Genomic DNA, 24834 nt, shown 5'->3' on the forward strand with positions numbered 1-24834 from the left:
CAGAAGTGAAGAAATCAACGTGCAATGAAAGTGCAGAAGTGACTTCTGTTATTGTTTGAATGAAGGCATGTTGACGAAATATCTACACATCTATGTCTCCATTCTCTTGGTTGTTCTCCGAGGATTAAGGCTTTTACTACTGTCTTGTCTATGTGAATGATGTTCCTCGCACATGCACTTGATAACGTACGTAACAGGTTCAGTTATTCGAACATTTACTTTCATGAGGTCGTGAAGTGCTATTGACATTGCGTTGCCACATCCCATGGGAAGAACTCTTGTGACGGAGCTGGAGGACCATGAAAAGGGCTGCTGCCAGTGCCAGCCTGTGGGGCCGTCTTTCCGAGAATACGCGCTCTGCTGAGAAGCTATGCCAGCTCTTGCAGGGCAAGGCTAATTTGCAGACGGTCCGTTTCTTCGTACTAAAAGGAGAAGCGCTTAGGCAGAGGATCAGCTTAGCATCAGCCTGGCTTCGGCCAAAACTGTCAAAGGGACACTGAAGATCCACAGAGTAACCCCAGTCAGTGCTCAGACTGTCATTGTCCATGTGTTACATACATGCGTTGGAAGGGGAAACAGCGGTCGCCTGATTCGAAGAGCTTTGATAAGTTAGCGTGAGTTAGGCTGAGTCACAGGCGCACAAGTCGACTTCTGCGTGCATGCGAGCCATCGCATTGTTAAGCTTAATGTTTTCTCACAACGCGCTCATTTCCCGCCGCCCGTGCGGAGAGACGCGTGGGAGATACTGCGCCGACAGCCGACGGCGAATGACGCGCATGAGGCAGTCACTTATTGCGATATTGTTTCTAAACCTTTCTAGGCTGATTGCCACCTTTTTACTTTTGGCAACTTGCGTTCAAAGTACGCTCTTTCACATGCAAATGAGAAAAGGCTCCTCATCGTGTAAGAAAATGATTCTGCATGTACTGCAAAGGTTAATAACGCCAAATGCGTTGCAAATGTTAATACTGATTATTTATTGTGGAACGATGAATCCAACCACGACACACACATAGTCTGGAAGCTTTTTCATCTTTTTGGCATGCAGGTTCATACGCTTTCCTTTCATCGCAGTGAAAATATCGCCGCCGAACGTAGTCCTTCAACCATCCAACACGAAAATGCCGGAGACTGTAACTCCGAAACCGCTCAATTGAGAGACCTGAAAACGTCACAGGCGTCTTCACTGGCGTTGGCAACCCTTGCAACCCTTATTTATAAAAATCCGAGAGATGAGGGTGCAAAATTGAAACTTTGATTTGTCGTTTTGTCGTTTGTTGCAGAACCCGATGATCAAGCAGTTTGTACGCAATCATATACAAGTGTGTACAATTATGCAGCAATTATATGTTTCCTAACAATTCACGTAGCACACCTTGTAAAGTCTACACTTGTTTGCTGAAAATCACGTGGGCCTGCAGTTAGTAAGTGCAATGATATTAAGTTGTCAGTAATATGCCTTCTACGGTGTGGGACGGGGAAGGTGTTAACAGACGTGACTGCTATCACTCACTGCGTTGGAATGTACCCCTTTCAGAGGTGGTAACAGACGTGACTGCCATCACTCACTGCGTTGGAATGTACCCCTTTCAGAGGTGGTAACAGACGTGACTGCTATCACTCACTGCGTTGGAATGTACCCCTTTCAGAGGTGGTAACAGACGTGACTGCTATCACTCACTACCTTGGAATGTATCCCTTTCATGGGTTTAGCAGGAGTTTAGAGCTGCATGAGTTTAGAGATGTACTCATGTTTAGTGTTAACGCACAAATTCAGAAATTGCAGCACTGGAATGTCGCCTGACTTCGGCACTGCCAAGGCCAGGCAGCTTTAATCGTCCAAGTGGAAAGTGGATTAGCTTCGGTTTTTAGTGACTTAACAAACGCATTGGGAAAAACGCAAATATGTTAGGTGAATATTGGTCACAACAAACTGAGCTCCTCGGCTTTCCAGTTATTACCACGCGATTTGTCTCAGTTGAGGCACGTCACATGTCATATTTGGGGCCGTTTCAGAAAATGCTGCCTTTGGCTATTTTAGGTGTCTTACTGACGCATGTACGGGTCGGCCAATATTCGCATCGCTTAATGATTGGTATGGCGTATCCGTGGACTGCGCGCCACTGTGTGATAGCGCGCACTGCACTATTCAACTTACCCTTTTGCCGGTATGATGGTCTGTTTTGTCTTCTGTTAGCATCACGTAGTCTCATCAAGCATATCAGTGTGGAGAGCAGGGCAGAAAAGACCTTTCAAAGCCATGTCAAATGTACTGTTGAAATTCAAAGCATGTGACCTTCAAACGGTCCAGTCCGGTCCCAAATCTTTAAGTTTGATCTAGCTTGATCTTGGACGACCTGATCTTTCAAAAGCCAGCCGAACAATATCAATGCGCTTAAGGGTGATGCAGGTATTTAAAAAGCAGTTTAGAAATCGCCTTGGGAGTGCATGTCCTGCGAGAAATGAGCGTTCTTTGGCGCCCTTCAGTAAAATGTCACTGACATGGCCCCGAGATAGAGGCAACAAACCGTGATTCCGAGATCGGAAACTTCTAACTGCACACATTGTAACCAAAAGATGTTAAATCAGGGATTCGAAGTCTTGGCCTAATGCTCGAAACCGCTTAAACGTTGCTCCTATGGCAACACATGGAAACAATGTGGCCAGAACGAGTTTTGGCACCTCTACTTTTCGCGTTCGTTTGCCCACCGCTGACAATATCGTCAATTTGGAGCTTCATCGGACTTCTCTTGAGTGTGCAGAACTTTTCGTTCCTCTTCCCTTGTACTTGGTTCCATTTCCTTGATAAAAGGGTTTACATGGTACAAGTGATCATCAGACGAAGCTATCCACGACGGGTGCGTTTTTTTTTTTTTGCTTCCTATCGTTTCCGATACCGGCGCCGTCGAGGTGCAGCCTTCTGTCCCAGCAGAGCAATATATTTTCAGTGGGCTACACTGGCGCGGAGTTATTGATTTAATTAGGACTGGGCTGTTGACAGGAAGCCCGCAGAGTGCTGGCGAAGCCCTAGTTCTGGGGCCGTGGCTACCTGTGATACGATTAACTGGCGCGCGAGCGCCGGCGGGCAAGATGGCCGTCGCGACGAAAACGACGGGCAAACCAGACTGGGGAGTTGGCCAGACGCCCAGTTCCGTTTGGAAAATGCGCTGAAATTTGGCTTTGCGCCGAACATATTCTGAGCGTGGACTACGTCTGATGTGGCTTCCAGACAGAAGCGAATGCTTGTTGATACGGAAGGGTTGACAATGAGCTTTACGTAATGACATTTTAAAGAAAATTGCGACTTGCCTACCTCTGCGTAAAATGACTTAACGGGCATGCCAAGTGGTCATAGATGTTCTCAAGGTCCTTCGGTGTCCAACGACCCATGTGGGATGGCGCCCCGGCGATCTTATTTGGTGGATGAGGGTCCCAGTGTTGATGTGACGGCCGTTATCTTGAGCCGCTCGGACCCGCTAAAACCACGGCACCATCGGTCGCTGCTCATCATGTCAGGCGCTCGATCTGAGGGTCCCAGTGTTGATGTGACGGCGGTTATCTCGAGATACTCGGACCCGCCAAAACCACGGCACCGTCTCGTGGTCCCTGCTCGTCATGCCAGCCGCTCGACCTGAGAAGTATGACCGTTCATGGAGCCAGACGGGCAAGTCATCAACGCAGCGGTAAAAGGTCGACTGAAACTCTTATAAAGCCAGTGAACACCTTCATGGTCCGAAGAATGACACTGCATTAAATACGCTAAATTGCCAGGAGGCTTGGCAAATTGTAGTCTAGGATCACCTATGAAACATGTCGCCGTGCTCCTGACGCCTAAAGCCACGGAAATGACGCCGACAAAGCTAGGTCCTGAACCTCTCTGAGCGTAGGGCTCCAAAAAGCTCATGAAATGACCGGAGACTCCGGAGACGGGACGTCGGCCTGCGAACTTTCAAACGTCCGGAGAAGTGTCTTGGGTGCCTCAAATCAAGTTGTGTCTCCCTTGCCACGGAGAGGATGGCGAGTTAAAGTATTGTAAGCCATCACAAATTTTCCCCCAGACGGTGCGGATTTTTTTCAACACGGAAAACACCACGCCTAGTCCTTGTCATTGAGGCTTAACGACACACTCAGCTGTATAAGCTATATGGCGTCGCCTGTCTCTCATCCAGGCAAAAAGGACGAGCTCAACGGGAATCGAACGCCGTACAAATGCTTTCTCAGATGCGCAGCTTCACCACTATTTTACCCGCTCCCTTAACCCAAGACGATGTTTGAGCATGAACGCGCGAGACAATTAACGACACGGCGGAATGACGTTAAACGCGGTAATGAGTAGAGGGTCTGCCAAATCATCTGTGGCATCCATGCTTGTCATTTCTTTCTCATCCCGGCTGGCGGGTTCCCATACGCTGAACTTCGTCGAAAACATTACATCAAAGCTACCTAAAATGCAGGATGCATCCGAGTCACAAGGTAGAATGACATGGCACACACTCCGTCACCCACTCCATCACGTGAGAAAGCTCTAATTGACAAATTTTATGTCCAGAACAAAGTGTGATGATTTGCATAAGATGTGGCCTTTACACCCGCGACACCTATGTTGTTTGACGCTGGTATCTGGGGTTTGTTTACATTTGGGTCGCGGCTGATTCTTGGCATCTTCGGAATGGAGGACCAAACATCAGCAGACCCAGACCTGTCTTAATCCACGCTGCCGACGCCATCCCGCCCCAGCTCGGTTCGCAGCGGCTCCCCCTAATTGCGCAACTAAATATTTCTGCAGCTGCCTCGACTCCCATAAAGAAAGTCAAATGCGAGATATGCTCGTGTGACATATTTCTGTCTATCGGTTTGCCTCCACTCTTCCCTTTCAGGTGAGCTGTCCTTGAAGACAGCACTGGAGCGCCGTCAGCGCCCAGTCCACACATGGTTTCAATGCCATGGGTCGACTTTCTGCTTCGAGTCACGCATGCTGATGGTGAACAAGCTTTTCACTATTTTATTCGCCGTTGTCAAAGGAAATGTTCCACAGTTGACGACATTTCAGTAAGCATCATATATGATTCTCACTTGGCATGATGCTCACTTATAACTATTGCTCTACTTTTAGTGGAAAGGCAACACAGTTTCTCTGTTTAGTAAAGACGCATCTGAATACGTCACTGTTTGATTACGTCACCGTGCTTTGCACATCAGTAATTGAGAGCCAGTTGACGGCCGTTGACGTCACGAAGATACAAATGGCTTAGCCTCTGGTCTAATCATCGGGTCACCACATCAGGTCACGCTCGACATGTGACGACGTATATTACACTGATCAAGGACACGCACATACACACACGTGCACACACGCACACTAGCTGGACGTCAATACATCCGAGACGCGCGGTTTCTCGCGGCGCAGTGGTTTGGTAAAGGTAAAGCGGCCCGCTTTCGAGCGACTAGACGTGGTAATGTTGAGCGTTTCACCGGATCGGATCGGATCGGATCGGATCGGATCGGGCGGCCGGGATCGGATCCGCCGGGCCGAGTCAGACGACGTGGCGTCTCTGGCCCGCACCGGTCGGCGCGGGACCGGCGGCCACGCCCAGTATCACAGCACGGCCGGACCTGCGGGAGTGCCTTCGACTAGACGAGCACCCCGGACAGCGGCCCAGTGCTCGCGCCTGAGAGCACTCCGGACAGCGGCCCAGTGGCCGCGCTTCAGAGCCGGACTGCAGGGGTAGCCCCCGCAAAGCTCCGGCGGCACCATGCACGGTCCACCCATGAGCCCTCCTGCCGGCGCGCGCTTGCTCGGGACCAGCGCCGGCTCCTGAGCGGCCATGTGCGGCACACAGGCCCTCCTGCCGAGGAGCTCTCACTCCGGAGCAGCGACTGTTCCTGAGCGACCACGAGCGGCCCACGAGCCCTCCTGCCGAGGCGCGCTCGCTCAGAAGCAACGGCTGCTCCCCAGCGAGCACGCGACCACGACAGACAGTCGTTGACGGCCGCGCGGCGGTAAATCGAGCCGCCGGGTGACGCCTGTCAGAAGATGGCCGCCCGTCGCCGTTCGCTACTGTCGGAGCGCGCCGACCCTCCCCCGATGCGGTTACACCGCCGCTGAGCTGCCAGGTCGGCCGGCAGTCAGTCCGTGCGGGGCGTGGGAGGGCGCGACCCGCGAGCCGACGCGTGACAGGGCCCGTCCTCGCCGTCAACAGACGCTGGACGCGTGCACGCGCATGTGCCGGTTCAGGTTGCCCGACTGCGAGAAGCGCAGCATGCAGATGCGGCACTGGTACGGCTTCTCGCCGCTATGTATCCGCATGTGCTTGGTGAGCGTTGACGAGTCGCTAAACGACTTCTTGCAGAGGCGACATCTGGAACGGGTGTGACGGTCACCAACGAGAACTTGCCTACGAGTCATCTCCACGCGGGAGGAACCAGACTGTGCTGAAGTGTGGCACGCTGGTCTGTTCTCGCTGGCTGGTTCGATCCAGCCTGCGGATCGCTTTGCGGCCGGAATAATGATTTTTATACACATGATGTGTAGTGTGTTTTGTTTTTGTTCCAGGCGCAACAAAGCGTCATGTGGTTGTAATTCCACCGCAATGTTTGATGACTGCTCGACCGACATTCATCAGAGCAGGATCCAGGAGCGGAGTTGTTAACTTTGCAAGGCTTTGGTCCCGGCATGGGTGCTGTGGGTGACGTGTGCGTTCGGCCGGGCAGTCGTAATTTCCTTATGGCCACGTTTTATCTGTCAGCTGAAGTCAGAACGTAAGCATAGCGACATCTCAACTTTTCGGCGTTGGTTGGGCTGAGAAGTTGCTTCGACAATGGCAATTTGCTGTTTTTATAAGAAGAACAAAAGTTGAAAATTTTTGTGCGCCACAACTCCTTAAAAACGCGCCTCCTGCTGGAAGCCAGCTTGTTAGCGCTGCAGTGACCGACGCACCTGTACGGCCTGTCCCCAGAGTGAGTCCTCATGTGGGTGGTGACGGACGAGGACTGGCTGAAGCGTCTGTCGCAGATCGGACAGCAGAACGGTTTCTCGCCAGAGTGGGTCCGCACGTGCGCCGTCAGGTTCGCCGCCTGGGAGCACAGCAGCTAACATCAACACAAGGCAGCAGTCAGCAGCGGTAGTAGAAAGGTCCGACGCATCAGATATCAAACACAAGTGAATAAATAAATAAATGTGTACCATATATAATAAAGTCATACTATTCGCATGCTCATGATATTAAATTGCATACGGATATAATACTAATAGCCTTTATGGGTACATAACATTGATAAAATCAAATACGGCTGCATAACATTTCAAAATTGGCCTAGAATATTCCTAAGATAAACAAATACAACACTACAGACGTGAACTGCGTAATAACAACGAATACAAGTGCGCTTGTGCGCTGCAATGCGTGATATGTGTGCATTAGTTAGTTGAATTTCAGCGGCAAAAACACAATTGAGTTATTATTGCTTGCATGATGTTACACTGATGGGAATGAAACATTCGCAGCATTTTGTTGCGCTGGGACATTAGAGAGCAGCATAAGCCTGATGCTATACAGCACAAAAATTACGAAATTTCCTTAAACATTGAAAGCGGCGCACTACAGTTTGCCACTGGTAGAAGACGAGCGCAAGAGTACCACCTTAGCCTTACAAGCTTGAAATATCGTGACTTACCAGCCCCAAAAAGGCATTCAAGTTGCGGCAGGAGACACAAAAAAACTATGCCTGATGAAGAGTACGAATACGAAATGCAAACGCATACCAAGATGAATACAAAGCACGAAGAGCATACGAAGAGTGTCCCGGTGCGTCGAAACCTCCCCTCCCGACCCTCCGCAAGCTACGCTCATCAATCATCCGGAACTTCAAAAGCTTCCCGACAACAGGAAGCCATCAACAGGTGCGTGAGCATGCCATAAGTGTCCTCGACACCGGTGAGGGCTCTCCTACCTGTGAGAATGACTTGTTGCACTCATGGCATTTGTAGGGCCTCTCGCCGCTGTGGGTGCGCATGTGGGTCTTGAGCGTGCTGGGTCGAGCGTAGGCCTTACCGCATACCCTGCGGAGCGACGCGGGGCTTTGACATGGGTTCAGAGTGGCACAGAGGACTGGGAATGTGATGGGCAGCGGCACACGCACATGGCCTCCAAGGCCACGTGCCTCCCCCGTTCAAATTTACTCTGTGCATTAATATGTGTGCGAATGAATGTTAATATTGCAGGGCTCCAAACAGGATTTTCAGTGCAGAGCTTTGAGTTGACCCCCTTCCAATCGCGAAATTCTGCATGGGACACGGTTACGCCTTCGTGATAGGACATGGTTCAGACTAGAAATAAAGATGAACCAACGACCAGTGGTGAAGTCAAGGACGCCTCTGGGACCATACCCCCCCCCCCCCCTTCCCCTTCCGGGGGTGGCGGGGACACCTGGGCCGAATGCACGAACACTTTTTGGCAATACGCATGTTGAGGAGCTGCTGACACACAAGAACGGGCTCTCGGGGCATTAGACTGGGATCCTGAGTCTAAAAGAGTCCCCAATGTGAATTGGGTCCCTATAGCGTCTAAGTGGCCCCATTAGCTGAAATACTCTCTGATGACCCGACTTGGCCCGCTCTTGAGTAGACTCCTGCTTACGCCACTGCCAATGACGACCGCCGCCTCTTAGGCTTTACTCTCCTCCAGCAAGGTGCGGCTGCCTATGCCAAATATTTGTGTCAAACTGTTGAGACTTCTTGAAAATGGCACCCGCTTTGTCCATTTTCCAACCCTGCAATGCTGTTGGTGGCCATCAATTCAACCAAAAGGAACTCATCCTGTTTTATGATGCAAGGTTGCTGCTTACCCGAGAGGAGCAAAGTAACCCCAATGGATATGGCAATGACCACGGGAACCACAACCTCTACACGGCCAAGTTCCCAGCACCAATTAATTCCCAAGGCGCCAATTAGCTACAAGCGCTGCGTTGAGCAAACAGTTGAGGGAAATTCAATCGCGGTGATTCCTAAAAAGCTCTAGTAACGATGCGGTAACTGCGCATAAACGAGCTAAGCAAAATGGCTGCTTTCCTGGCGGGTGATCAGGTTGCCGTAGGGCGATCGGAGCAGCGGGTCGGACCCCACCTGCAGATATTGGTCTTGTCGAGCTGGCCGAGCGCCGGCGACTCGGTCTTGCAGACGTACAGCAGCGACTCGTCCAGGTGGGAGCCGTAGCTGGCGCCGTCGACGCGCCGCAGACTGCGGAAGGAGGCGGCCAGCTGCTGGCTACGCTCGGCATGGGTCCAGCTGGCCTCCGGCCGCAGGTCGGCCGTGAAGGCGTAGCTGGCCGACGTGCTGTACGGCACGGCCGACGAACTGACGACGACATCAGCGCGGATGGTCAACGGCAGGGCGGTGAAACCTTCAAGGAGTTTGGGGTGTGGGGAAGTTAAACGTAGTTTTTGCCCCTTCGGGCAACGTCGTGGGGCTCATGTTAACTTTTTCATTAGATGGAGGAGGGCTGTCCCTTCCACCCTCGCTCATGGCTTCCAACCAGTCGTTCATATTCAACGGTAGCAATCAACGGCACCACTCAAGGTCACAGACCGCACTTCGGTCACGGTCCAGGTCACAGCACCAGTCAAGACAGCGGTCACGGGAAATGACACGATTCGCATCACCACGCCTGTCTGGGTCACGCCAGCCGTCACAATGCAGTCGCAGCTCGGGTGGCGCATCGTCCATGGCCAAGCATGCTGTCGCAGCCAGGTTAAGGGTACTGCCGCATCAGGGCTCAGGACTGCCACAGGACTGCTACAGGACTGCCACAGCACGGCTCAGGACTGCCACAGGACTACAACAGTACTGCCACATCACGGCTCAGTACTGCTACGGGACTACCACATCATGGCTCAGCACTGCTACAGGACTGCCACATCACAGCTCAGGACTGCCACAGGACTGCCACATCACGGCTCAGGACTGCCACAGGACTGCTACATCACGGCTCAGGACTGCCACAGGACTGCCACATCACAGCTCAGGACTGCCACATCACGGCTCAGGACTGCCACAGGACTGCCACATCACGGCTCAGGACTGCCACAGGACTGCCACATCACGGATCAGGACTGCCACAGGACTGCTACAGGACTGCCACATCACGGCTCAGGACTGCCATAAGACTGCCACAATACTTTCACATCACGTCTCAGGCTCAAGTCCGCCTCCCGAGCTCAACGGGTCGGAGCGCCCCTCTCCCATTCTGCACGTGACGGAGTGGGTGAGTTCAAGCTGCTCCAGAGCCCACCATTTGTCCCTGACAAGGATGGCCTGCGACCGTTGGCAGTGATCGCTCAAGGTCAGATAACGTCAGGGGGCGGGGCAGACCGTGCAGCACGTGCAGCTTTCTTTCTTCTTTTGTGACATGTTTAACTCTCACCATAAAAGTCTGCTGTTGAACTGGAATTTCTCCGCAAGATGGTGGGGTCAGGGTTCACTCAGTAAGCACCGCTTGCCGCGAACTTTGTTCCAGAAATGCATCCAGTCAAAATTATCGGACTAAGTTTATAAAAATCAGAACAAAACAGGTGCCCCTAATTCAGGGTGTGACGCGCGCAGCTGACCCGCCATGGACCCAGTGGCTGCGGTTGCGCTTGCATCACGCTCCAGATAACGGCCACATTTATATATGCTCGGCTTGAATTTCCGTTAGATTGATAACAGTGTGGCTGAAATCGCGGACGACCACCGCCTGGGACATGTCCGCAGCCCGCCCGGAACTGCACTGGGTCCGGTCCCAGTTGGGACGCGCGTGCCCCCGAACCCCCGCGGCGCGCGCGACACCGGCTGTGCAAACTGAAACGCGAAAAGCAACAAATGGTGTTCCGGGCACGATCTCTGATGCGATGACGCCTCTTTCGTAAGGACAATTCTGTGATGCAATCACACGCAACGTGTTGTGTGAGTTGGTCCTTCCTCAACCGTTTTATCTGAGGTGCACATGTGCGGAGACGGTCGCATCTAATAATGACGTGGCATACGCCTCTCCCCGCAGGCGTGCAGTTTTATCTCGCGTAGACACCTCAGCGGTAGGAAACGTGCATCGTTGAAGCCACTGACTATTGTAGTTACTTCGCTTGACAAACGACACGGTGTTGGCGCAGCAACACTATGACGTCCGTTTGACTTATGGGTGTAACGGAATAAACTGTGTAAAATAGACGTGATCCAAAATTCTGCAGAACGAGTATTGGTAAGAAGTAACAAGTGTTGAGTTTTACCATACCAGTTCCCCAGCCCAGTTGCAACGTGTGCGCACAGCCTCGAAGCTGATGACATGGGGCAGCCAATGTTCGCGTCCAGTTCCGACATCAGGACAAGCACATGTCGGCGGCTCCGACGCGCCGGGGAACATAAGCCGACCGATGACTCGCCACAGGGAGCCGGCGGGAAGCCCCTGGTGTGCACCCGTGGACCGCCGACGCTACCGCACACGGCTCTGACCCGCCCCCGGCCGCCGCCGGCCCAGCCCGCCAGGCCGACAGGGTGCAGCCAGTAATGCGGCCGCGCGCGGCTCTGACCCGTTCCCAGCTGCCACCGGCCCGGCCCGCCAGGCCTACAGGGCGTAGCCCGTAACGCGGCCGCGCACTGAGCAAACGGCGCACCCGGCACTGGGTAAGATCCGCACAGTCATTAACGCTCTTACCCCGAGCAGACAAGGCGCATGTTGAATGCTGCACTGGTGATTCCAAGACCACCTAATGATGAGAATGGGCAGGACTGCTGAGTTCGGATCCCGCACAGGCATTCGTTTGTTCATTTGTCAAGTGCCTTTCGGAGCAGATTTCGAAGCGTGATGGGCACGTTGCGATTGGTCGTTGGATACGAAACAATACACTGCACTGATGTACGTCATGGTCATGACTTGACTGAAGGAAATTACATTGGGGCGTGTAGGGAAGGCAAAATAAGTCATGTGATCCGTTCAGAATGCATCCGTGCACAGGCGCACCAGCGACGTGGCTGCTCACCTGGCCGACATGGAGAGAGGGCTGACTAGGGGCGGCTGGGGGCTGAACATGCCGGACGGGTACTGGGGCGGACTGCCACTCCACGGCAGCTGCGGAACAAAGCGGCACGCGTCACCTTCACACCGCCATCTCCAGACTCAGTCCGTGCCGCAGGTCTCAGCGCACGTGTGTTCCGGCACCCATCGCTCTACGCTCACCGCTCACCGTGCTATCGAGACCGGTGATTGGCACGCGGAACAGTCTTGTCGAACAGTATCCTATTCACGATCACATATCACGTCATCCCGCGTGCCTTCAACGCGTGGTCCATGAGGACAAGCATGTCAAGCGCGTTCACGCTGTCACCTGGTGCGCGAAGGACTCGTCCGGCAGCTGGTATCCGGACGACACGCCGATGTTCATGTTCATGCTGACGTTGACGGACATGCTGGGGAACATCTGGGAGCCGGCGGGCTCGGCTGTGTGGTGCCCTCCGGCCGGCAGCAGACCAGTCAGCTGCTGCGGGGATGCGGCTCCGTCAGAGGCAGCACCCCAGAGAGAGGGGGAGCAGGCCGAGTCAGTGGAGAAGGCAGCAGGCCGGTCAGGTGCTGCGGGGGATGCGGCTCCGTCAAAGGCAGCACCCCAGGGAGAGAGGAAGCAGGCCGAGTCAGTGGAGACGGCAGCAGACCGGTCAGCTGCTGCGGGGAGGGGGGCGGGGGATGCGGATTCTTCAGGGGCAGCACCCGAGCGAGAGGGGGAGAACGGGCTGACCGTCGGCCGGTAGAGAAGGGACGACCGAATCGCTTCACGATGTATGTCACTGAATGATTGATTGCAATGGGTAAACATCCATCATTATAGCTCATCTGACAGTTAGATTGGCTTCGCCCACCCAGCGCCCCTGCTCACCTGGCTCGACTGATTTCCGAAACTGTAGGTGTTTGCTGATAGGGCGTTCTGGTGCACAAGATGTCCAGACGAGCTGGGCGACAAGGTTCCTGGAAAGGGATAACCCTATGTCAGAAAGTCCGTTAGTCCATGATGCCGAGTCCGACCACCGCAGAGTTGTGAGCGGTCAGCTACCATATCAACAAAAATCAAGGCCGAACGCGGCATGGAACTTGGTGGGGCTCAGACTCCTTGTACTACGCCAAAACTAGTAATCGCCTGATAACCAAATAATAAATAGTCAAGTATTGTTTTTTGTCACCGTTTTGAATGACCTGTTGCCTAGCCTTGGATGTATGCATGGAGCATGATGTGAAACATCCTGATGACACAGATGGCTTGTTTCCACAATAGCTGGCCACGCGAATACTGATCCTTGTCGCATACGTTAGGGTTTGCACGAGATATGCGACGGAAAGGCTTTGTCTGTTCAAGCGTTTTGTGATCTTCTAAAGGAGGAGAGTTGCAAAAGGGAGCTTCACGAACATTGTGATGGGGAGGCTGACCCAAAAGACAGTTTTCCAGAATTTTTATGCGTGCATCATCGTTGTGATTAATTCCAAGCTTTTGGAAATATTTACACGGTGTGAGGCTTGCAAGAATTGGGGCCACTGTTGCTTAAAGAAAACTTGTGTCATCAGGAAGTATTTCAGCAAAATGAGCCGTCATGAAAATCACCACAAGTCTCCGTACACCGCACTGCTGCATTGTGCATCCATCGGGTAAAAAGGGAAAATAACCACTGGACACATCACGACAGCCACTAAGCAACCTATCCAAGTATAAGCCCAACTTGTCATGGAGCGATCTAGCCCAGCGTCAGTTAAATATGAGCTTCAGTCTTCGACAGATTCACTGCCTTAACAGTCATTAGCCACGTTTTCAAAACATTCACCATCCTTTATTAACAATCTAGTTCAGCCCGGCCTACATCTATTTGCTTCATGGGTGCATAGGAGCTCTGTAGATTTTACGAGTCACCCTACACATTAACAGCCAGGTGCTCTCATGGACATAAAGCACGATGCGCGTGCATCCTCGCCCGCTGCGCAGCGCTTGCTCCGCAACCCTCATGCGCAAGCACGAATGATAAGAATGGCAGCACGCGGCAGAGACCGACACCGTCCATCATCGCAATTCCAATTCCAAGCGCTTCAGCCACGCGTCGAAGAGCATACATCAGCACGGATGTACGCCCATTTGAAGATCACCATCCAAGCAAGTGATGATTAGAATAATGCCAGCCAGGCGACGAAGATCAGAAGAGCACGATCCAAGCAGGTAATACCAAGCCAAGCAGACGACAGTCAGAGGAGCGCCGGCCAGGCGACGAACATCGGAAGAGCGCGATCCAAGCAGGTGATACCACACCAAGCAGACGGCAGTCAGAGAAGTGACAGCCAGGCGACGAGCATCGGAAGAACGCGATCCAAGCAGGTGACACCACACCAAGCAGACGACAGTCAGAGGAGTGTCAGCCAGGCGACGAGCATCGGAAGAGCACGATCCAAGCGGATGGTAACCACACCAAGCAGACGACAGTCAGAGGAGTGTCAGCCAGGCGACGAGCATCGGAAGAGTGCGATCCAAGCAGGTGATACCACACCAAGCAGACGACAATCAAAGGAGTGTCAGCCAGGCGACGAGCATCGGAAGAGCACGATCCAAGCGGATGGTAACCACACGAGCGCTGGCTCAGCGGGCGGACGTCAGAGAGGCTCGATCTGAGCGGACGGCGGCGGACGGAGTTCGGGCCAGGCGCGTACGCCGTGGACTGGGTTCGGTTACCGTGCTGGCAGTGCTTGCGCTCCACCTCCGGGTGCAGCAGCGCCCAGCGGGCGGCGGCCGGCCGGTGCAGACGGCTCTCCTCGCGCCCGCAGCAGGCCGCCGCGCCTGCTGGCCGGCCGTCCGCGCCCGGACGCACCGAGGCCGGTCAGGTGTGCAGGCCGACAGCAAATCACGGGGGCAAATGTTCACTGAATGTGCGACTTACTATTCGGTCCCCTTGGAGACAAAATGAGGCCTCCTCACAGACTGGGGAGGGGATGGGGCTCCTGAGCGTTACTTTTCAAAGAGCTTGCTGAGTTTGGACGGGAAGAGGGCAAATGAACTCTCACAGCAACCTATTTCTACTCCTCCTACTCATACCACAACTCGTAAATAAATTCGGCATATATATATATATATATATATATATATATATATATATATATATATATATATATCTCTCTCTCTCTCTCTCTCTCTCTCTCTCTCTCTCTCTCTCTCTCTCTCTCTCGTCCCATGCCTGCCGGCAAGGGACAACGGCCTTCCTCCCGCGCTTCCTGCCCCTGTTCCCACCTCCCTTCCTTCCCTGCCTCCTGCGCCGCCCCCGACTCCACACACAAAAAACCATGCCTTTTGTTTTCATTCGTCTGCACGGGGGCCTCTCCTAACATGTAAAATAAGTCTCAACCCGCACGGTGAGGTGGAGGGTGTGATGGAAAGCACCCGGACTCCGTCTGGACAGAGTTGGGTCACAGTGCGCACGACGAGGCTGTGGAGCTGATGGGTAACGTCCTCTTCAGCGATCTGCTCATCCGTAGGGGGGGGGGGGGGTCGTCCGCGCAGGCTCTGGAGAGAGCGTCTGGTATGCCGTGGTGCTTGCCGGACTGCCAGGCTGTGGCGAAGCTGTACGCGAGGAGCTTCATGCGCAGACAACGCGGCCGCGGGGTGTCGATCGCCGGCAGGGGTCTCTGATTGAGGATGTGCACCAGTGCACGGTGGTCTTTGAGAACATCGAAGGACGAGAGACCAGCAGGAAGCAGACAACACTCTTGGACGGCGCACGTCATGCCGAGCAGCTCGAGCTCGATGACGGCGTAGCGGGATTCCGCGACCGGGCTGAATCGAAAGCCGCGCCGAACCAGCCACCGTTGTTCGCCATGACGTTGCAGCAGAGTGTACCCCAGGCCGTGCAGTCGAGAGTAGTCGGCCTGCAGGGCGGTGGGCCGTTGCAGGTCGAAGAACGCGAGTACTGGAGGTGAAATGAGCGTCTTTTTTCTCGATTTCGAAGGGTCGGGAGCGGGTCTCAGTCCCTATCCACGCGTTCCGAGGATCCGACGGTGGGAGCAGGCTCCGCAGGGTCGGGAGCGGGTCTCAGTCCACATCCACGCGTTCCGGGGCTCCGGCGGTGGGAGCAGGCTCCGCAGGATCGAGAGCGAGTCTCAGTCTGCATCCACGTGTTCCGGGGCTCCGGCGGTGGGAGCAGGCTCCGCAGGGTCGGGAGCGAGTCTCAGTCCACATCCACGTGTTCCGGGGCTCCGGCGGTGGGAGCAGGCTCCGCAACGGCGCGGCTGCCAGTGCAGCATCTGACGAGACAGCGCCCAGCTGATTCATCAGTCCCATGAAGCTGCGCAGGCCGGTGATGCTGACCAGTGTGGGTAACTTAACACTGGACTTGACCTTCCGGTGGTGGACTGTACAGCGGTCGGCGGTCACGTCGTAGTGACAGTAACTGACGGATGGCCCGGCGAAGAGCAGCTTCCCGGGGTGCGGCGTGATGCCTGCTGCGTCACACCGCTTCAAGACGCGAATGACGTGCTCCTGGTCACGGCGGCCGAGTGGCACCTGGAAGAAGCCAGACCGGGCTTCGAGATCAGATCAAGCAGATCGAGCTTCATGAAGTGGCGCGCACCGACCCCGATGCTGGGGACCTTGTCTTGCGGTGTGCGCACCGGCGGGCCGCCCCACCAAGCGGTCTTGTTCAGCCGGGTCAGGTCCACGGTCAGGCGGGCTGACGATCCCTTCCTGCCGGCAGGATCGGCTCGCTCCGCCACCGGAACGATGGGATGACACCATCTGGTGAGGAAGTCGGCAGGAGCGATGGCACCCCGCTCTAGGAGTTCATCCAACTGCCGACGGATGTCATCCAACCACGCGAACGGGATGGGTTGCGCTGCCGCGAATGCATGCGGACGAGCGTCGTCCGTCAGTGCGATGCGTGCCGGGACGCTAGGCCTCTCACCAAGTGGCGAGGCCGTGCTGGCAGCGCACGGGGAGACCTCCTTGAATGCCGCGAGGTGAGCTGCCCGTTCCTTCCGCAAGGGCTCCACGAGAGCCCGGTCCCAGTGACGGAACGGCTCACGTGCGCAACTGACGGGGTCAGAAGACCGATTCTGTGCGTGTTCTGTTAGCTAGTGCATCATATGCGTGGGAGGCGTGCGGCACCGCCCACTGCGTGCCCGGCGAGGTGCTGCCGGCCGTCAGCCGTGGCATCGCATCCCGCTGGACGATACTGACGTCACACTGTGGCACCTGGGCTGGCGGCGAAGGGGCTGGCCGCGCAGGGGCGGTAGCGGCGGAGCTGGTGGTGATGCTCACGAGGTGGACAGGGAGGTTTGGCGACAGTATACCGAGATGTACTGTATACGGCGACAGTATACGGAGGGGGATGGGTTCATGTCATGAGAGCAGAGCGCTGTCGATTCCCTGCATGACATACAGTCACGGCAGCTGTGTTCGCGCTTGAGGCCACGTCACATGTGATCGTCTCGCAGCAGTTGAGCTTATGTCCACCGGCTGCGTACAGTTTATTTACGGGCGAAGACAGACCGTCGACGTCGATGTGCAAGGCTCCAGCCGGGAGCAACGCTCGCGCACGTCTCCGCGCCGGCGTCAGGTGTCCAGAGGGCTGAGCCGGTCCCACCACGATGCAGCGCTGATAGCCGGACCTGGGCAGCGCGTCAAGACACCAGGCCGCAAACTCGGACGTCGGCCACGTCCGCGCGAGGCTGGCTCAAGCCTCGGCCAAGGCGGTGAGGCCGGAGGCGTTCGCGCACCACAGCGCTGCACGCTGGCGACGCATGCCCTGGGGTGACCGCGACGACCGCACCGGCGGTGGTTGGTTGACCGTGCGGACAGGCCCGCTCGTCGGCGTGCGGGCGTCGACCGCGTGCGGCACCCCTGTCCGGAGTCGGGGGCGGGTCTCGCCGACGAGAGCCCGAGCGGCCGGAGTCGGATCGGCGGGCACTAGCGCTCCTGTTCCGGCGATAGGCGGACGCAGGGTGGACGCGGCCACTGATCATGACGGCAGAGTTCTGGCGGGCGTTTTCCCAGGACTCACGCAGGCTGGCACCCTTCTTCAGCCTGGGGGCGGGCGTCGCCGTCGCTCCCAGCCGTTTCGTGCCGCTGAGGGCTGCTGGACTGGTGGCGGTGCCGGAGGTGTCCGTGTGGCCAGCATCGAAGTCTGAAACGTGAGACTGTCTGGCTTTGCCGGCTGATTCGGCCAGCGCCACTAGTGGCTCCCCCCGTTGCTCTGAGGCCCTGGTTTGGTCTTGCAGCAGTCTGTCAGACAGGAGAGGGCCTGGGCGAGGGCGTTCGGATCCATGGCGATGGATCCTGCCGGCTGTGCTATCTTGCAGTAGTCACTGCTGGTTCCGAAACTACACTACAAATACGGACGTATGGAAAACGGTGCCTTCCATTCTGCGAAGGCTCGGATGCGACTCTTGGCCAGCCGCGTGGAGACGCCGTCTGGCGTGTCAACAAAGGGCCTGCCTGTTTTGCGCCGGCGTATCATCGAAGAGCTTCCCTTCGGCGTCACGCCCGCGGTATAGGGCCCGGCCATACCGAACGTCATATAACAACAATGGTAATGGAAACGTTCTAGCATGCGTCTGTCGCCAGGCAGTTGTGCTAGTTTTAACATTGGTGCGCGGGGACATCCAGAGAATCGAAAAGATGGTCCATCAACCAACGCGTGTCAGCAACTAGCACGACTCGTCCATATACTTCCACGTCATCTGATGTTTGCTATCTCGACGTCCCGTCCCGTTAATGACCAATAACCAGTCCCGGGGCCCCTCTCTTCGGCCCGCCCCCACCCTTGGCAGCACCCTCTCGCAGTGTCCCTCTCCCTGTCGGAGCCCTACCCTCCAGCATTGCTCCGCCCTCCGCCGGTGCCCCATTCCCCACAAGTGTCCCATCCCCAGGCGCTCCCTCATCGTTAAGCGATGATACCCATCCTCTGGAGAGACCCCCACCCTCCGGCCAGGCCCCACCCTCCGGCGAGGCCTCCCCCCGTCCGTCGGCCGCGTGACGCCCACCCAATGGTCACTGGCCAGCCCGTCCGGCATGCCATGTCTAGGTCCGCCCACTGTCCGGGTGTGGCTGCCAGCTCATCCCCGCGGCTTGCCTTGGCATTGTTCGAAAAAGAAACAGGTGAAGTTGTTTTAACAGAGTGATGTCCTCTTTGGAGATTAACACAAAAATCGCCCTCAAAACAGCTTCCGCCAGTCGGGCAAACAGTTGTGAGGTGAAGCTATTTTGATAGGTTGGGGAAATATGATGGTTTAGTGATGATTTGGTTAGTCACGAATTATATAAGAAACGCTTGTGGGGGGCCTAGAACCTTTCAAGGGATAGAGGAGGCCTGTCTCTGAGACGAATGCGTGTCGAGCAGGGAAGAATGATCGTCGCCGAACAAGACAGGAATGTGAGTAGGTGTTGGTGCGACGCTGTTTATAGTAGGAGGGGCATGGGGGGTTAACTTATAACTTATTTAGGTTAAAATTTGAAGTTCCTGCGTCATGACCTTTGGGTCAAATAAATTCAAAAAGGTCAAATTCCAGGTTAGTTCCCCACGTACCCCCAAAACCTAGATATCTGTTGTAAGCAAAAGGTTACATGCTCGTTTAAGATCTGTGAACTGGTTCGACCACTTGTAGGGCATGTTGACCAAAATCATACAAAACTGCTTTGAGTTTTGCATTTGAATGAATGACAAAGATTATGCCAGGCATTATGTTCTTAAAAGGCGGAAGTGTTGACCAAGTGTCACTTTAGATCATTAGCCTATTATGACCTATACAAAATCCATGGAAGATATACCATGCAGTGACTGTTATCAATAAATTCGAAATGAGCACCATAAATCGCCCTATACGGCAATCCATGAAGTAATAAAACAGACTGGCTTTGACCTTGCTCTTACCTTCATACCCAACCTTTGGTCAATTCAATTTGTTCATTTTATTGTTGTGTTGCCTCAGAAAGTATCTCAGAAGTGTGTGGCTTTGTTAAACACTTCGTTATTCCATCAGATTGAACAATTCCCTAGAAGTTGACTTTGCTGAATCCATGGTCTAACTTTGACATGTCGTTGATCAGTAACTTCACAAGGTGTATCTTAACTTTTTATACCAAAAGATTTAATATCTAATTGTCTATAGTTGTACAAAATTTGGTGTGGCTACGCCGCGCCGGTCGGAAGTCATTCCGTAAAACCTTCGGGGCATCAATTTGACCCCACCCGAGCGCATGGTAAAATCAGGGGCAGGTCATGAGGTCAAGCTGAAAAGACAGAGCGAGTCGACATGAACAAGCAAGTAGAAGGCGTCATGCTTGAAAAGTGATTAGTAGATAAACGCATCAAAAAATGAGGACGCCAAAGCCGATTTTGAAGTCATTCCATTCCGAGCGCCTCCATAGCATTATCATTCTCTTCACGAACGTACCTAACGCAGCTGCCTAAGCGTGCAGTACAACTTGGATCTTTGTATAAGATAGCACTCCCACTTGGAATTGCACATCTCTGTTCACTATGCTTCAAATGACATCACGTACCAGAGTTACTATGCTAAACAAGAGACTCTGGGGTCTCGAAACCTATTCAATTATTTCAAGATTTATGACGAATAACCTCAAACCAGCTTTGCGATAGTCCCAGGCGAGCCAAAAATGCCAACAATTGACAGGTTACCCAGTCGCTCACTGAAACATGCATTCAGAACAAGTCCTCAATCCTATCAGAAATTGGACCTAGCCGGTGGTCTGAAGGGCGTGGCTTGTTGCGTCGTTACGCATTTATGAATCCGCTCATTCGATAACGCGAATTATATCAATGTTGCGCATCAGAAAGGTGATACAGACTCTTCTTCTCCACTGTTGGATTCTGTTTGTTACCCCCCATTGGGGCTTACCTGTTAACAACATTGTGGATGTGCTCCTGTAACAGCCATGTCGCCATTTCGAGACCCGAATAAGATAAAGCCGCGCTTGTCAGTCAAGCATTTTGAGCCTCAGTGAGATGATACTTGGTGTCAATCGCATGGCTTGGGACAAATCAAGTGAAAGAGCAGGGAACTAGCAAAACGTCCAAAATCGCAGCGTCCAGTCCTCCTATCATCCAAAATCGCAACATCCAGTGTTCATCGCATTCAAAATGCGTCCAATACCGGCCCATTGGCGGAGTTCATAGCATCCAAGCTCGCAACGACCAAAATCACAAAAACCAATGTAAAATGCATCCAGCGATCACGATATCCAATGAACAAGCTTTGATTAACACTTCTTCAACCTTTGGACGTCGTGAACGTTGAATGTTATGAATATTATTTCCCCTGTCCAGGTGCATTGGACGATTTCCGGATGTTATGAAGGCTGAATGCAACGTTTTGTTTTGTTTTTCGCTGGATGCGTCGACGTTTTCATCGTGGGACGTTTTGAGCTCCGAATGTTTCAATGCGTATCCAGAGTTCAAGAGCATTCAATACAGTTTATACTTCTCCGACAATAAGTAAAGCTGCTATATCGACGGTTGTTCATGTCATGACGGTCTGCTACGTGATGCCTCCCAGCAAACTAGCTGACTTGCAAACAGTCCGGTTCAAGGATCGTACAGGTTCGGCAGTTGCGGCGGATATCGTCAAGAATCGGAGAAGAGAGACAACGCGACCTTTACCCGGGCTCCTTCCATGCAACGACTTTGGTTTACGAAGCATTATTCCATAGAAGTGGATGGCTAATTCTCTCCACCCTTCGGGCCCATGCCCCTTCACCTCCGCTTTCCTGGTTAGCTCAGGCCGGGTCGGAGATGACGATGGCTGACATTTCGTCCCCATGTCTCCCCACTTGCGCCACCCCAAGTGGCCCAGGCCGGATCGGAGATGAAGATGACTAACACCTCGGCCCCATGCGTCCCCGCCTCCGCCACCCCAGTGAGCACAGGTCAGGTCGCCCATAGTTCAGGATAAAGGTATGCACCACAAGCTGCTTGGCAGAGGACGCGCGACCTGAAGCCGCTTGTTTAGACTTGATACATTTCTTCAAGATCTTTGGGCGATCTCTACAGCCACTGAGTGCCGTCGGTGATTTGTATATTTGTTTCAGTTTTCAGCTTAGTGGTAAGCGCTTAATTTTCTTTGTATTGGGATATACATCAGCCTTCTCGGCACGTTAACACCATTCTAAAACTACACAATAACTCAAAAGGGGAGCTCATCGACTTAGACCCCGTGTCTTACTTCGATATACACCCAGGTGAGCTTAAGGTCAGTCACTGTGGCTAATCGAGCGAGCCAGGGAGCCGGGGTGGATGAAGCCAAATTGGGCGACAGGGGAGCGGGGGGGGGGGCAAGTCTGGTTCTGGTGACAGCACAGGACGTCACCAAATGGTGTCACTCGCGTTAGACCTTGAGCTTGCATCCCCCCCCCATAGTGATGCAAAAATAACGAATAAACATCACAGCCCGCTGGAGCTGAGCTGAGCCTGACCCCAGCAGCGCCGCCAGCCTGTGAACGCGACCGCCATCGGCGTGTGCTGCCGCCGCCCGCAGGTGTTGTGTGACCGCAGCATCGCGGCGCGGCGCTGCCTGCTCTGACGCGGCGCATCTGGGATATTCCCGCTCCCGGTTCCCAGTGATCACGCGCGCGCCGCGTGCTCCGCGTGGCGGCGGCTGCTGCGAGCACGACCCGTGAACCGGTGAGTTGGCCCGCCCCCTGCACCAGTGCGGCCGAGCCGCTGTTTTTCACCGTCTTGCCCAATGCGAGCGCTCAAGCGTTGATGTTACGTTCTGTACTAATGGTGCCCGTTAATGGTTTGCCACAGTCACGGAAATATCATCCCTCGATCTGGCCACAAGTGCACGATGACATGTACGGAGCTGACTGAGCTGGAACCATTATGAATTCAGAGTTTGTATGCGGAGTTATTGACACGCAATATATCAGGAGGTGCTGGTTACACGACGCTACCGTTTTAGCTATTTGACGGTGCTCAAATTTAGACAAACATTGGCTATTTAGACGGTACTCGACGTTTGAAGCTGGGCTATGTTCACGGGGCACGAGGCACTCGTGATCCGTGAACACAGCTTGGAAACTCGAGTGCTGACAATATGATCAATGTTTGCACAATAATGCTGTTTAACCAGTACATCTTGGTATATTGAAGTTCGATAGCTTAGGATACGAACTTTCAGCTCATAACAGTGAAGAACCGGGGGCTCAAGGTTCTATCCGTTTATAAAATAGAACTTGAAATTGCATTGTAGCGATGTAGCGGAAACGTCGTTTTAATTTTCTTTAGTACCAGACAGCGTGCACCTTTAAAGAGCACTGTTAAGTTGTATTCAGCGGTTACATACCAGTGTCAGTAAGCAGACCCCTAAACTCGGTGCTTCCCCTCGTCAAAATGTCCCTGCCTATGTCTGGGTGACGTCCGCGGCACCGTGAGACACCGTTCAGGAATGCGGCACAAACGCACTCACCGGCGCCGGCGCCGTGGTGCTTCATGGGGAAGAAGAAGTCGTTCATCTCCTGCGTCGGAGATCTCTCTCGCATCGGCGGACTGAAGCCCCTGCAACAAAACACGCCACGTGTCGGACTTCCCGCGCGCCACCGACCAGCTCATCGGCTACGCTTCGTAAAACGAACAGAACAATGCAGTAATTAAAACTCAATAGCATGTTATATCGCACATCTTACACACCTTACACGTTTGTCATTAAAAGTTATGAACTGTTTTTAGATCAGTAGGGGTAATCTCTGTCACCGCCAGTAGGTGCTGCCCTGTAGTTTGGGTCCTGAGATGGGTGTGTCCCGCCACCCTCACCTGCTGACTTGCCCCGAGCACTCCGCGTAAGAATACCTTACATCACACGCCCACATAAAGTGGGTGGGGCGCCAGCGATATGTACCCGGCACTTATCAAAGCTACTGCATCGGACGTAACTTTAAAAAAAAACTGATGAGAACCGCACAGCCAGCACGTCAGCAGCCCGTCCACGGAGTTACGTGTCGGGTACGCATATGAAATTAAAATGAAGGGGTTCAAGGTCTACGCGGGAAAGATATGCGATGCGAGCACGCCTAGTGAAAAGGTGACATTGATGATCAGTACTCGGTTCTGAACATGTAGTGTCGACACGGATGGACGCACCGGATTATGTCGATCAATGAGTTGGCGGTTTATTATCACAACGCAGATCAGTGTTGATAAACATACGGCCAAGGACGTGATTTAGACCAGTTTAGGCCTTAAGACCTAAATGCATTGCTCTTTTTTAACACGTATGAGAAAATATAGGCAAATCTGCAGATCGGTTCTGGAAGCAGGTCAGGGCATTCGCTTCTCGCCCATTCCTCCCTACTGACACCGCAACACTAATGACTCTTGCACACATCACGGGTGTAGATTAGCATGCAATGCCTAGTGACACCATTGCCATACGCTGCGAGAGCGCTGCCCGATGAGCAGCGCTGATAATGAACAACGTACAATGCTGGTGCATATCAGCAAGCGACATCGTTACTGCTTACACACATACTACAACCTTAACCAGTACGTAGCCTAAACAAGCATGCCATTAAATGTCTCTACGATCATGGTGGTGATGGTGGAGGGGGGGGGGGGGGGCAGGGACAGGCCCGCCCGCTCCACCTCGCCCCACCCCGTCCCGCCCCGCCTCGCCCCGGCCGGGGCCTCACCTCTGGTTGCTGATGGTGTAGACGTGCGGCAGCGGCTCGAAGTCTAGCGCGTTGAACGACAGCCCGTTGATCATGGGGTCGGGCGTGTGGCAGGTCTGCAGCGGCGGGTCGGGCCCGAGGCTGGCCGCCGGCGGCAGCGTGCCTGGCAGC

The 24834-nt window shown here is 53.9% G+C and overlaps 1 protein-coding gene across 3 annotated transcripts; it reads right to left on the reverse strand.

Annotated features, from left to right (window-relative positions):
* Positions 1-5977: 5977 nt before the first annotated feature.
* LOC119112731 (protein glass-like) lies at positions 5978-24834 on the reverse strand. 3 transcript variants are annotated; one of them, XM_037237005.1, is made up of 9 exons: positions 24685-24834; positions 23466-23554; positions 12898-12986; positions 12355-12504; positions 12010-12098; positions 9122-9352; positions 7951-8059; positions 6938-7074; positions 5978-6359 (listed from the first exon to the last, which is right to left on the reverse strand). In XM_037237005.1, the coding sequence occupies exons 1-9, from the start codon at positions 24756-24758 to the stop codon at positions 6194-6196; spliced, it is 1134 nt and encodes a 377-aa protein (XP_037092900.1). In that variant the 5' UTR covers positions 24759-24834; the 3' UTR covers positions 5978-6193. The 3 variants fall into 3 exon arrangements, with proteins under 3 accessions (XP_037092900.1, XP_037092899.1, XP_037092901.1); XM_037237004.1 differs by having other exon boundaries at positions 12355-12507; XM_037237006.1 differs by lacking the exons at positions 23466-23554; positions 24685-24834 and adding an exon at positions 14725-14800 and having other exon boundaries at positions 12355-12507.

This window comes from Pollicipes pollicipes, unplaced genomic scaffold (assembly GCF_011947565.3).
Source record: "Pollicipes pollicipes isolate AB1234 unplaced genomic scaffold, Ppol_2.1 Scaffold_7261;HRSCAF=8764_pilon_pilon_pilon, whole genome shotgun sequence".
In the NCBI taxonomy this organism is placed as follows: Eukaryota; Metazoa; Arthropoda; class Thecostraca; order Pollicipedomorpha; family Pollicipedidae; genus Pollicipes; species Pollicipes pollicipes.

What these genes read in the sequence shown, in the direction of transcription:
- LOC119112731 (XM_037237004.1), bottom strand. Translation starts at nt 24,758, where the DNA reads ATGATCAACGGGCTGTCGTTCAACGCGCTAGACTTCGAGCCGCTGCCG. An exon ending in TACACCATCAGCAACCAGAG is followed by an intron (nt 23,555 to 24,684) that starts GTGAGGCCCCGG and finishes GTTTTGTTGCAG; the next exon opens with GGGCTTCAGTCCGCCGATGC. An exon ending in GACAAGACCAATATCTGCAG is followed by an intron (nt 8,060 to 9,121) that starts GTGGGGTCCGAC and finishes GTCGCTCCGCAG; the next exon opens with GGTATGCGGTAAGGCCTACG.